General features: G+C 43.5%; 1 protein-coding gene across 3 annotated transcripts in view; it reads right to left on the bottom strand.

Moving 5' to 3' along the window:
* PCDH10 (protocadherin 10) overlaps positions 1-13,797 on the bottom strand; it is a 61,050-nt gene extending 47,253 nt beyond the window's left edge. For all 3 annotated transcript variants that reach the window (XM_077861022.1, XM_077861024.1, XM_077861023.1), the window contains exons 1-3: positions 10,162-13,797; positions 8,378-8,436; positions 7,714-7,820 (exon numbers count right to left, since the gene is read on the bottom strand). In XM_077861022.1, coding sequence (XP_077717148.1) covers positions 7,714-7,820; positions 8,378-8,436; positions 10,162-12,807 — 2,812 coding nt within the window. In that variant the 5' untranslated portion in view covers positions 12,808-13,797. The remainder of the gene's footprint in view (positions 1-7,713; positions 7,821-8,377; positions 8,437-10,161) is intronic.
* Between the last annotated feature and the right edge of the window lie 20 nt (positions 13,798-13,817).

A 13,817-nucleotide genomic window follows, 5' to 3' on the forward strand; every position in this document is an offset into this window, starting at 1 on the left:
AAGAGGACCCTGAGGTAGACGTTTCTAAAATTCTCAGAGTATTGGAAAGAAATTCTGGCTCTAAATTATTTAAATAGCTAGGGAAAGGGGAGTAGAAAAGGAGTGAATACTTTTAAAAATCTCTGGTGAAATTCATAACAGAGAAAAATGCAAGGCGTAAAGCTTTCCTGATCCACAATCTCTAATGATGATAAGGCATCCAACATTTTCTGTTTCTTAGAGACAAAAACAGCAGAACTATGTGATGTATAAACGATGATATTTAGATTATGGAATCTGGACATGAAACAAAAAGTGAAATTCAGCAGAAATACGGCACACATATTGACAAGCCAATAAATAAGAATGAAACATTTCAGGAGTGGCCAAGAGCATGCTTTCTTAGGTTCTCAGAAAATGCCCCTAAAAGGTATATTTCAACGACATTCTGGTAGCCCATATTACGACAAACCACTTATCATTTACCACTGCAGACAAACCCAGAACAAATGACTATAATTAGTGAAACCAAGGTAATCAAGTGTAATGTGAGTCATTTGCAGATACTATTGACAAATACCTTATTACTTGTTCTATATTGGAAAACACTTGTTCTAGTAGACCTAGAACTGTTTCCCTACTAATCTGAGAATTCTAAGATTTCAAATGACATCCTCAAGTTTCATTGTTTCCCACAGATTGACCAGACTATTCCATATTATCTGATTATGACTCAAAGTTCAGTTTCTTCAGCAAAGCGTAACGATTTTTGAGCATTATAGAATACTATTAGATATTCATTTTGATAACTATCCCTACCCAGAAAAACAAGTACATAAACCCAAATCACATTTTAATATTATTCTAAACATACTAACACATTTATTGTGCATGTTTTTAAACAGGATCAATTTAAAGTAATTCAAGCATGATTATTCTGTATAAAAGAAACTCTCAAATGCATGGTATGAATTTCTTTTTTTTTTTTTTTTTTTTTTAATTTTTATTTATTTATGATAGTCACACACAGAGAGAGAGAGGCAGAGACACAGGCAGAGGGAGAAGCAGGCTCCATGCACCGGCAGCCCGATGTGGGATTTGATCCCGGGTCTCCAGGATCGCGCCCTGGGCCAAAGGCAGGCGCCAAACCGCTGCGCCACCCAGGGATCCCCGAATTTCTTTTTTTTAATCAACAGACTAATATTTATTTAATGAACCCATTAGATTGTTTCTTCTTATAAATACCATGAGCGATTTGAACTCTTGAGTCAGTTTTAGTTTATAAATCCCTGATGGCACTGCTTTACTTGTTTGTGTGTATATGTTAACATTTGTATGTATAAAATATGGAAGATATTTTTTCAGAGTATTAATCTTTTAGATTATCCACAAGTATTTTGGAGTTCAGAACAGTTAATTATGTAAATTATGTTTAAAGAAATAAAACGAAGCTTCTTATCATATATTAATCTCACTATATGACTTTTTTATTTTAAATTAAACTATGTATAATGCCGAGTCTGACTTTGATTATAATGTTCCATTGATAATTGTCATGCATAAGCCTCGAAATAAATTACTGATCAGTGAACTGTTGAGGAACTTAAACGTGAGCTGAAACCAGGATAAGGAACCAGACTAAGAAAGCATGTGAAACATGTCAATGCTTTTCTAGACACCAGAGTAGCTCAGTTTGTTATCCTATTTCTTCAAGGAGATATGTAGAAAGAAAAAGTGTAAGGGAAGGAAAATGTCCCTGATAAATATTGACATACTAGGTAGGTTAAAGCTATACGACCAGAAAAATGTATATTTTGAATACTGAGTGCTCCCTGTTTGCATTGTGTTAGAGAGAGAGAGAGAGAGAGAAAAAAAAAAGACTTTTTGGATAGATGGAACTGTTATTAAAAGTCAAACTATGATGAGCAGTTATTTGTTTGAAAATTAAATTCGTCATGTTAAATTTGAAGTTGGTGGAATTAATCTAAATACTAAGATCGAACTGTATTATTAGACCCTGAAGAAGATGGGTATGTAATGTGAAATTTGGGATTAATGCAATTTTTCTTCACATGACTGAGGAATATCATTTTAAATATACTGCATGAGACCATTGATAATCTTTCACATCTTTTCAAGTACCTGTATCCAAGTCCTCTCATATTTTTAAATATGATCATCTCTCTTATAGAAAAATTTTAATAAACTAGTCTCTCGACATTATTAAGGTATTGTTTGATTATATTAGAAGGACTTTTAGTAGAACGTTTTTTGTGCCCATTTTCTTCTCTGGAAATTAACAATTTTTTGGGTTTCAGCTTCTTTAATTATTAGAGGCTAGTTAAAATGCCCTTAGATGATGTAATCAAGTTCTCATGAGTTGAGAACCTGTACAGAAAATAGATCATGTGCATAACAAGAAAAATGAGAAACATGATTAAGTTTTCTGTTGGAAGAACAATTTTACCTGACAGAAGGAAGAAAACACTTGTATATAATGTTCTTAGTAAATTTATGAATGAGTCCTTCTAAAGTGTGATCCCCATAGCAATAGTATACACAGCTTTATAAGACCAGAATGAAAGATAAGGGATCACAAATTGTGCATGAATGTATTTCACCAGCTTTACTGATAGAGCAAGTGTACCGATTTCTCATTAGGAAAATATCAGAGAAACAAAACAAAATTAAAAGAGAAAGAACAAATAGCACATCAATAAATTTCAAACCATTTGCCTTTTAGCGCTATAGTCTGAGAATCAGATAAATGTCCCCATTCCCATTCCTCACTTCAGGGAGTCACTGAAAGACAACCAGTATTTTATCTTTTTTCATTTATCACCAGTCCCATTAAATATATTATTTAATGACCAAATAAACAGACGTGTTTTAAGTTTTGTTGTGATAAGTGACTACGCGATATACAGGAATGCCAGGTATCATAGGGCAGGCGACAAAATGCATGCCTTCCACATTGCTCTGGGAATATTTTAATAGCTCAAATTAAAGGTCCAAGAGAAAACTTAACTTGATCTTTAGTTTCTCTTATTCAAATACCCTTACTATAGAACCTGCCAGATTTGTACAGTGGACAAATACAGGCCAAACCTCAGTTTTGAAATTTTGGCAATTTTGAAGAAATATCTCAACATATACACATTATTTGAAATTTCTTCTCCTAGTTATTTATTTTTCCTACCTCTCAGAAATAATCTGTCCTACAAGGCATGACAGCTGACATGATAGACTGCCTGTTATGCAAAGATATATTTAGACAAATTTTGAAATACATATTTTTTAACCAGCAAGTAAAACTTGTTCCTTAGAGGCAGTGATATTATCACTGAGAAAAAACTGTGACTTCAAAAATATTATAACTGTACTCCATGTGTGCTATTTCCTGAAGAATGTAATAATATAGAGTTATATGTACATTTCTTCCTCGTGCACCAAGGCTTCATAAAAAATGTTTAATTTTTCATAACATGATAAATTAATTTTAAAGAAAATCAATATTTCATTTTTTTGAAGATATTTCCAGTCCTCCTTTAACCACTTAACACAAAAAAATGGAGAGATATAAATTATAATCACAAAAGTTGCTATAATTTTTAGGAAAATATAGCTTGGAGGCAGGTATTTAACAACACGATTCACTCATGAAAAAATCAAAACATGTACATCAAAACTGCTCCCTACTTATCATTCAAAATGTTTATATTTTTCTCCATTTTCTCTAATATTTTATCATGTATTTTTTCCAATTATAAATCTTTCTGTATCATCAATTTGTAGTTCATATTTTCACCAGAAATCTGAATAAGCTTTTGCAATCAATCATGTAAAGTCACTTTATTTACAAGTGACTAATCTGCCTGTATCTAAATTCTTACTGGAGTTGTGAAAGGGAAATCTGTACTTGTGATTAATCAAACATTGTCTTGTTACTATTGCAGTAGTTGTGCAAACAGCTGAACACATTTCCTGATGTACTTTATCCACTAATTTGAAGATACTGACAATTCGAATCACTTTTTGGCATGTGTAGCCAAATTTTGACCATGTGTCATGTATCAATCTCAAAATTAGTTAAAAAATAAACACATTTAGAAGCTAAGCTTGTAACTGAAATTTAAATTTACAGGAAAGAGTGACTTGACAATTTTCAGGTAAACCATAACAAGTAAGATTAACAGAATCGTTTATTAGGGTTATCTTCTTCAATATATATCTTTTAAGAAGGCACAATTATTAAAAATGAATTGATAATTCTAATGGTATGCATACTGCAGATATTCAATAAACGAGGCAAAGGAAATTTTACAACTAACTATATCTCCTCAGACGTACCTGCAAGACCATTAAAATGTTTAATAATAGGCAACTAAAATTTTTGTATCAGTATTGCAAATCAGAAAAAAAATCTTTTACTCTAATCATACAATAAAATTGAAACTATATTTCTTTTAGGTACACTTTGACATTTTTTTTTTTTTGGCTATTTAAGCTATATTAATCAGATTTTCCTCTTGTGATGGTTTATGCATAGATTTACCACATCTCTCTGGACTTCTGCCAAATGCAACCAATACATCAATAGTGCCCTGAAAAAAAACGGAAAGCACCTTGACAAGGCTATAGAAAGAAAATGCCAGAGAGCAGTGGTCAAGCCGAAGAATTTCACACATGGAGCCAGGTGCAGTAGAAAACTGAAAAAGCTTATGTGATTCTCTCTCTGTGCAGCTGCCTCCGTGTTTAAAGCCCTTCTATGAACAAGATTGGTGACTGCAAATGGCTTTAGAAAGGAGAAAAGCAAGGGGGGTAGGGGAGAAAGAACAAAAAAGAAAACTATTCATAGAAGAATAAACAGAAGGCATATCTAGACAAGTAAATACAAAATAATGCTAACATCGAAAAAGAAATTGGGAATAAATACAAAGGTAGGAAGATTAAACAGGTGAAGCACTAAAGCTCAATAGTGTATATAATGTCGCATGGAGTGAGGGAGAGACTGAAGAAGAGAATTCAGAGTCTGTGTCTTTTCAGTATCATTTCTCCATGACAATCTGGTGTCCTCCCCCTAAAAACTGGCTGAGTAAGATTTGCTTATTAGTATGAACTTTTCCCATATCCTAAACCTGGAAATAGATGCGCTATGAGTAATGTGTCTTAAGTATTACAAAATGGGAAGATCATCAGTACCTGGCTTTCACAAGAAAATAAAACAGATGTACTTTTTCACCTGAAATAGGCTCATCTTTTAGGAAACCTTATCGCGCTACTTGCTGTAAAGTGTACAGTACGCAACATCAGTATGGACTGGGCAAAGTCATTAAGTCGATGCATTCCAATTCTCAGCATTTAGGGTTTTATACTTATAAAAGAAAACACTTCAAAATCACTCTTACAATAAAATTAGACATAGTAAGTCTGATTGCAATTCAGCACACAAAGGTGAGATGACTTCTTAATACAAGAGTGTCATTACAATTCGAAAACAGCGATTATTGCACTCAGTATGTTGTGGCTGCCCTAGAACTGCCAACGCAATACCAAAATAAATCGTTAATTCTGTAATACTTTTCACGTTTAAGAAGGTAAAGATAGGGCAATTTTTTTTTTTTTTTGCCACTGCTGAAGAAAAATATGAACTGCCTTGCTTTTTTAGAAAATGTTCTCCAGAACACAATTTGGCATTTAAGTTTTCCTTTTAATGCTTTGACATCTCAAATGATTTGAGAGAAACATTACCAAAATGGCAACACTGAGTCCCTGTGAAATAAAGTAGCTACTGGGAAGGCTCATTGATAAGACTCTCTTCCCATCCATCTTCCAAATTTAGCACTTTTTGCAGATGTTTATTCGTTTCTCTTTCTTTTTGGTTAGGTTATTATAGCTCATTATGTCTGAGGGAACTAAACTAATTGAAATGTTCATTGAGACTGGAGTGCTACAGAAAAAAACAAAGAGGGAGGGTGGGGGAGTGGGAAAAGAATAAAATGCACCCAAGGAAACACGAAGCAGATACTCTGTTTTAATATTAAGCATTTTGTTTTAGAAGTTTAAAAAGGCTAACTCAAATTAGAACCCCTGAAAAAAAGGAACAGGGACGAGCAATTCTGAATGTACAGCTTTTTAAAGGTAACAATAAATCATATGCCATATATAGGCCAAAAATGAAAGGGACTTTGTACTCAAATATAAACTTCTGGCAAGTTCTGGTTTGTTGTCAGGTTCCCAGACACTAAATAGATGCTCTGTTCAGTTAGCGTGAAGGCCCGCAAGGGGCAGGGACCTCCGGGGATTCTTGGCAGTTCTCAAGTCTCATTAGGTCTGCATATTAATGACTTGCAGCAATATAAAGAGACCCTTGAGCAGCCTTTTTACTCCCCCCTCCTGACTGTGTTTCCCAAGGCTAAGGCAGCCTCAGACACAGCACACTTTAGCCAAGTGAGAGGCTTGCAGTAACCACGGCTGCCAGGCGACCGTGGGGCGGGTACTGCCCTTTGACACACTGCCTCAGCACCCTTCAGAGGTCCACCAAGTGTGCTAAGGAATGTGTGCTCTCTAGGACTGGTGTTACCTCGAAAATGAGGACTCTTCCACTCTGGGGTTACATCATTAACCAAAATGAAGCTCAAAAGCGAGGGAACAGAGTTGAGTTTGGAGATGGCCCAGTGACGGATGCTTTTATAAGTCACAAGAGTTAATTTGCCTTTCCATTTCTTTCCGTGTCACAAAGACACAAGACTCAATCAGAAAAGAAAAAGTTAAAAACAAAAAAAATCAACCAGCCCCCTTCGCCCCCTTCTTGGTTGAAATGCCAATGACGTGGAAAGAAAATCCAACCGTTATGAAATCATTTTCATTATTATAAGGCATATATTTTATTTTTCAAAGTGTTTTTCTTTAAGGATTAGGAAATAGAGTTATCAGCACCCTATAAAACTTCACGGTTAAATTCATAGAGGAAAAAGTAAACTAAAATAAGTAAGGAATGTAAAATCTATGTATCACATTGCAACCCTATCGGCAGGCATCATTAACCTCACATACGAATAAGCACGGGGTTCAAATTTTGACAGGTCATGGACCGCAAGGAAAATATGAGGAAGCCTCGGATGCTTGAGAAAATACACATTATCCAATATTTACTAATGGACCGAAGCCTAAGAACCCAGCATTGGAGATCCTGCTGTCAGCCTGTTCATGACTTTTAATCACCATTCCTTCTCTCATTCAATACTCAGTGGCTTGCAAAATGCATTGCTCTCGAAAGGGAAGAAATTTGGATTCTAGTTCCCAATCATCATCCACTTATTCTCTGTGACTTTGTGCAGGTCAATCAATTTCATTCATCTTCAGTTACCTCATCCATAAACAAGTCTAATAATACCTTCATTGACTGAAGACTGAGGCCTGGACCAGGTGAGAAATCTATAGGTTTTTAAATTTCAATATAATTGCACGAAAGAACATCACATAAGGAAGAAATAAGCTCATGTTCTAACATATTTCACAGTAAGTCTCTAACTGTACCCAAAGGGGCATTTTTAGAATCCTCTTTGACTATGTAATTATCAACATAGAATGACACCATATTCCTGGTGTGGACTTACCAACATTAACCCTACAAAAAAATACCTAGGACATCACTCTTTCTAGATTTACTTTGAAAACAACAACAACAACAACAAACTATAAAGGTCAGCATTGCCCTTTGAGCACACTTACCAGCTGACTGGCCGCGGTTGGTGGCATCATGATCACTATCTCCCTGTTCACTGTCTCCATGACCACTGTCCTTAGAGCTCACTATGTCGGCTTCCTGGAATGCAGAACTAGAAGTACAAAAACGTGAATATTAGAATAAAAAAAGGTGAAGAAACACAGAAAACATTCTTCTGCCACCACATGGTCACCAATGGTGCTGCAGATTCACAGGCCTCTCACAGTGGCCTTTATTTCTGCAGAAAAGCTAGTTTTCATCCCCTTACAGCCTAACTCTTTACAACTGAGCAAAGAAGTCAGCAGGAGCCTTTAAGGCACGTCACGTTTAGTCATTATTCTGTGAGGAGAGCTACGCGTATGTTTATATCATTGTCATAAAACGGAGTATATAGACCCTTGGAACAGGGAGGCTATCAGAAGTAGTGTTAAGAGTATAAATTGATAAAATATTCAAATATATTCAGTAAGTTGTATAGAGATGAAAGACACCCATATTTCTAATGTATTGTCCAGGAACCAACATAAACAGTATTTATGATCTGCCCTAGCTGGAGATGCTTTCATACATCTTATATTCTAATATTGGATAATACGTCTAATTTCTAACTTTAATAGGTAGTAAACTTGTCCATACACCAAGCTAGGGGGATAAAAAAAGAGTCCATACCTGTTAACTCGGCGAGGTCTGTCAACTAGATAGCTGAGCTCTGCTCGCTGGTGTTTAGTCTAGAAAGAAAATAAATAAATCAAGAGCATTTGAATGCTAAGGGCTTAACTAGCAGTCCTCTTCTGAGGTTAGGAATTGAGTCTAGTTTAAGTAATTGTGTACGGTTTTATGCATTTGCAAGCTGCCCTAAGGCCTCTGGTGACTGCTGGGTAAGGGGAGAGAGATATCCAGAGACACCTCAGTCTAGATTTTCAGTAAAGGGATAAAAAAAAAAATAAATAAAAAAAAAATTGCAAAAATAAAAAGCCAATTTTAAACGTGTGTGTGTGTGTGTGTGTGTGTGTGTGTGTGTGTTTAAGGAGAGAATGCAAATGACCTCATAGCTAGGGCTCATAAACTACTGTTCCTAATAGAGTCAACCTAGGTATACTCTGCAGTCTTTCCTTCAGTGGCCTAAAAAAGTGTTTGGGTGCATACTGGTTGACACAAGAAAAAACAGCACGCTCAATAAGCAAAAAGTTTGGATATTTTATGGAATTATTTTGTTGTTTATTTTCAAAATGTGCTTAAGATACAAATGAGCTGTACAAATATTCATGAAAGTCAATTAATAATCTCTAAGACTCAAATAAATAAAATAACCTGCCGAGAAAGGAATTCATCATCCACACTCCCCCCCACCCCCATACCTTTCCCCCTCCAAAACGCCCTGTGCACTCTCCTCCCCACCGTCCACCATCCACCATCCACACACCTCTTCTGGCCCCAACTCTCTTGTACACAAATCAACTGTGTTCTCCCCCTCCCTCCCTCCCTCCTTCCAACTTTGCCACTTCCCCATCTTTTAAAAAGAGATCAGAATTGACAAGCCAAATTCTTTGAGGAAGAAAGCCAACAGCAGCGATTTACCCAGAACAGTGGCAAAAGGTGAGGATCAGCTAAAAGGTATATATTATATATATATATATATATTTAAGGTCACAATTGTTTAAGCCTTCCGTTAGTTAGTTTACGCTTACAGGGGTCTGTGCCAAAGCAACTTCATTCAAATTCACACTGTGTGGGCGTTGGGCTTCCAGGGCGGCTGTAAATGCTGTCCAGAGCAGAACGGAAGCCTTTTCTGCAACCCGAGGTCGGAGGACAAGGATCTGATAACTTATTCACTAAAACATGCATTCGAGTTTAGACAGCTGTGCAAAGTCAAACAATCTACAGCTTACTTTTACACGCGACTCAAAGCATCGATAAACAAAGCAAACAAAATTAACTTTATTAGTGCCTGGGACAAACGCAAAGAGCGGGAAGACCTTTGCCAGGGCCCGAAAGTCCCTCCATCCGCATTTCCCTCGCTGCCCACCCCCCCCCCCGCCCCCCGCGCACTTTTCCCTCCACTTTCAGATATTTTTTTTTTTTTTTTTTTGAGAAGGGGTTAGGACTTTAAAGGAAGGATGCCAGAGGGAAGAGGGAAGGTCCAAGGTGGCAAAGCACCAAGGGAGGGAGGGAGGGAGGAGGGGGAAGGGGAGGGAATGAAAGTCAATGTGGAGGGAGGGGTGGAGCGCAGGAGATCAGGGACGACACGAAGTTTAGGTTACAGACGAAGGGGTGGGGGACAGCCTCCCCCCCGCCCCCTGGCCCCCTCCACCCCCCACCCCCCCGCACAGAGATACAAATAAGTGAATATCCTAAGTATAAATACACAGTGCACCAGAGATACAAGGGCCGGGCTAGAGGAGGCTTTCGGATGGAGGAGATGAGAGATGGTGGTCCTTTCGCTTCAGCCTTACCTCGTTGGACAAAATGCTTCCGTTGGAGATGATGTCGGGCTGCTGGTCTGTGTAGCCGGTGACGATGGCCCCACAGGGGTTGTGCTCAGTGTCCGCACTCCGCGAAGGGCTGCAGGGCTTCAGGAACATCAGGTCGGTCTTGGCGGACTCGGGGGTCAAGCAGACCTGGTAGCAGTAGTTCTGCGTGTGGTGGTGGGAGCCGAAGCCCCCGGCCTCCTCCACGGGCACCTGCGCCGGGTTGCTGGGGACGTTGGAGCTCTGCACCAGCATGATGTCCGACTTGCTGAGTTTCTTCTTGCGCGCCCGGGCCTGGCGGCCGCAGCAGGCGGAGCCCCCGCCGCCGCAGCAGCAGCAGCAGAGGCAGCAGTCGCTGGCCAGGCACGTGTAGATGTTGAGCTTCTTCTCCTTCTGGCAACGCACGGCGAGCACGATCATGGCCAGCAGGAACACGAAGGACACGGAGCCCAGCGCGATGATGAGGATGAGGGTGAGGTCCAGCGAGGCGTCCGCGCCGCCGGAGCGGCTGGGGCGCTGGTGCTCCCCGGCGCCCCCGCTGCCGCCCCCGCCCCCGCCGGGGGGCTCCACGGCGCCGTCCACCAGCTGCACCACGAGCGTGGCCGTGGACGACAGGGGCGGCTGCCCGTGGTCGCGCACCTCGATCACCAGCTCGTAAGGCCGCTGGGGGTCGCGCTTGGCCGGCACCCGGCGCGCGGTGCGGAGCTCCCCGGTGCGCCAGTCCATGCGGAACAGGTTCATCTCGTTGCCCCGCACGATGCTGTAGGTGAGCCGGGCGTTCTCGCCGTCGTCCGCGTCCACCGCGGCCACGCGGGTCAGCAGGTAGCCGGGCTCCGCCGACCGCGGCAGCGCCTCGCGCGCGGGGGTCCCGTTGCGCCCGGGCAGGGGCGCCACGATGGCAGGTGCATTGTCGTTCTGGTCCACGATGAGGATGTTGACCGTGGCGTTCCCGGCCAGGGCCTGGGGGCTGCCCGCGTCCCGCGCCTCCACCTGGAAGCTGAAGTCCTTGAGCTGCTCGTAGTCGAAGGAGCGCAGGGCGTACAGGTAGCCGTTCTCGGAGTTGATGGACACGTAGGTGAAGACGCTCATGCCCTGGATCTGGCACTCGAGGATGGAGTAGGCGAGCTGGGCGTTGGCGCCCTCGTCGCGGTCCGTGGCGCTCACGGCGTAGATGTAGGCGCCGGGCACGTTGTTCTCGGTCACATACACGTCGTAGACCGGCTGGCTGAAGCGCGGGGCGTTGTCGTTCACGTCCGACACCTGCACCTGGATGGACTTGCTGGTGGAGAGCGCCGGCTCGCCCCGGTCCCGCGCCACCACCGTCAGGGTGTAGGAGTCCCCGGCCTCGCGGTCCAGCGGGGCCTCGGTCACGATCGTGTAGTAGTTCTTGAAGGAGGACTTGAGGCGGAACGGCACGTCCCCCAGCAGCTCGCACTGCACCTGCCCGTTCTCCTCCGAGTCGCGGTCGGTCACGCTGAACAGGGCCACCACCGTGCCGGGCGCCGCGCCCTCGCTCACCGCCTCCTTCACGGTGCTGAAGCTGATCTCGGGCGCGTTGTCGTTGGCATCCAGGACCCGCACCAGCACCTTGCAGTGCGCGGGCACGGCGTTGGGGCCCAGGTCCTTGGCCTGCACGTACACCTGGTACACCGGGCTCTCCTCGTAGTCGAGCTCGCCGCTCACCTCCAGCCGCCCGGTGCGCGGGGACAGTCCGAAGAGCTCCCGCGCCCGGGGCGAGATGTGGCTGCTGAAGGAATACACCACCTCGCCGTTCTGTCCCTCGTCTGGGTCCGTGGCGTTGAGCTGGATCACGAGCGTGCCGGGTGGCGAGTTCTCGGGCAGGGACACAGTGTAGACGGGTTGGTCGAAGGCGGGCACGTTGTCGTTGGAGTCCAGCACTCGGATGGTGAGTAGGGCAGTGCCGGTGCGCTGCTGTTGGGGGGGCAGGCCCCCTCCCCCCCCTCCTCCTTCTCCTCCTCCTCCGCCTCCCCCTCCTCCTCCTCCTCCTCCTCCCCCGTCCACCGCGGTCAGCACGTAGCGGTGCACCGCTTGCTGCTCGCGGTCCAGCGGCTTCTCCAGCACCAGCTCCGCGAACCGGTTGCCATCCCCCTGGGTCTGCACGTCCAGCGAGAAGTAGCTGTTGGGGGTGATCTCGTAGTCGCGCAAGGAGTTGGTGCCCACGTCCGGGTCGAACGCGCTCTCCAGGGGGAAGCGGGTGCCCGGCGTGGCGCTCTCCGAGATCTCCACCGTCAGGTCCGGCTCCGGGAAGGAGGGGGGGTTGTCGTTGATGTCCAGCACTTCGATCTCCACCCGGAACAGCTCGAGGGGGTTCTCCAGGAAGACCTCCAGGTGCAGGACGCAGGAGGGGCTCTGCTTGCAGATCTGCTCGCGGTCAATCTTCTCGTTCACGTACAGCACCCCGGTCTCCAGGTTGAGGTCCAAGTAAGGGGTCCGCGAGTTGGGCACCGTTTGAAACCTGCGAGCTGAAAGTTTTGTAATGTCCAGGCCCAGATCTTCAGCGATATTCCCCACGAAAGTGCCATGTTCCTGCTCCTCCTGCACTGTGTAGTGAAGCTGGGAAAAGACTCCTTCCACCATCCAGAGCAAGGCAAAGAATAATAGCACAATCATCTCCAAAGGGAAAGGAAGCAGCTTCCCGCAGCCAGTCAGCCACCCAATCACCTCCCCCACCACCACGGAAAAAAAAAAAAATCTAAAAAAAAAAAAAAAAAAAAAACAAATAAAAGTGCCCTATGTGTGTGTGTGTGTATGGGGAGGGGGGTGTTCCTGTGGCTTTTCTGTCCTTAAAAATCTTATTCCTTTTGCTTCATTTTAGGGCTTCCCCCAATTCAGCCTCATTTTTCAATCTTAGCGCAGGAAGGGTGACAGGCGTCCCCTTTCCTCATCTGTAATCTTCCCACTGACCAATTAATAAAATAATAATACAATAGTCAGCGTCCTTTATTCCGACAGTCTTGGCGCAACGCGGCGCTGGCAAATCCCAAGGAGGAAATTTCGATATTTCAAGACTGTCCTCGGTTTGTCTTCTTGCTGATGGGAGGAGAAGAAGGAGGAGGAGGAAAAGGAGGAGGAGGAGGAGGAAAAGGAGGAGGAGGAGGAGGAGAAGGAGGAGGAGGAGGAGGAGGAGGAGGAGGTGGAGGAGGAGGAGGAGGAGGAAGATGAAGAGGAAGAGGAGAAGGAAGAGGAGATGCAGCCGGCACCGCTGAACATGCCTCAATGTCAACGGCTGGCAAATGCAAAAGGGCTTAAAAACAGCGAGAGAATTTTGTGCCGGAAAAACACAGAACGGCTCTGCAGCATAAAACTTTCATTCTCTTCATTTCTCCGGATGCATGTTCTTCTTGGCATTTTTCTCCTCTTTTCGCTCTATTGGTACGTTTTGGCTTTCAGAGTTTTGCCCCTCTCTGCGCTCCTCTCCAGCATCCTTTGCCTCTCTCTAAGAGTGATGGGCAGTTTCTTTCCTGCTGTTTTCTTCCCAAGCCTCCTTCTCTCTAACCTGTCTCCTCCTCTCTCTCTCTCTCCCTCTCTTCCTTCCAGTCCTTTCCCTCCTCCTGCTTCAGCCCCAGAGCCTGTGATCTCGGCTGGCAGTTTCTGAGCTCCGAGCGCTCCGCTTTTCTGTT

The sequence above is a fragment of the Canis aureus genome, chromosome 20 (assembly GCF_053574225.1).
Source record: "Canis aureus isolate CA01 chromosome 20, VMU_Caureus_v.1.0, whole genome shotgun sequence".
Taxonomy (NCBI): domain Eukaryota; kingdom Metazoa; phylum Chordata; class Mammalia; order Carnivora; family Canidae; genus Canis; species Canis aureus.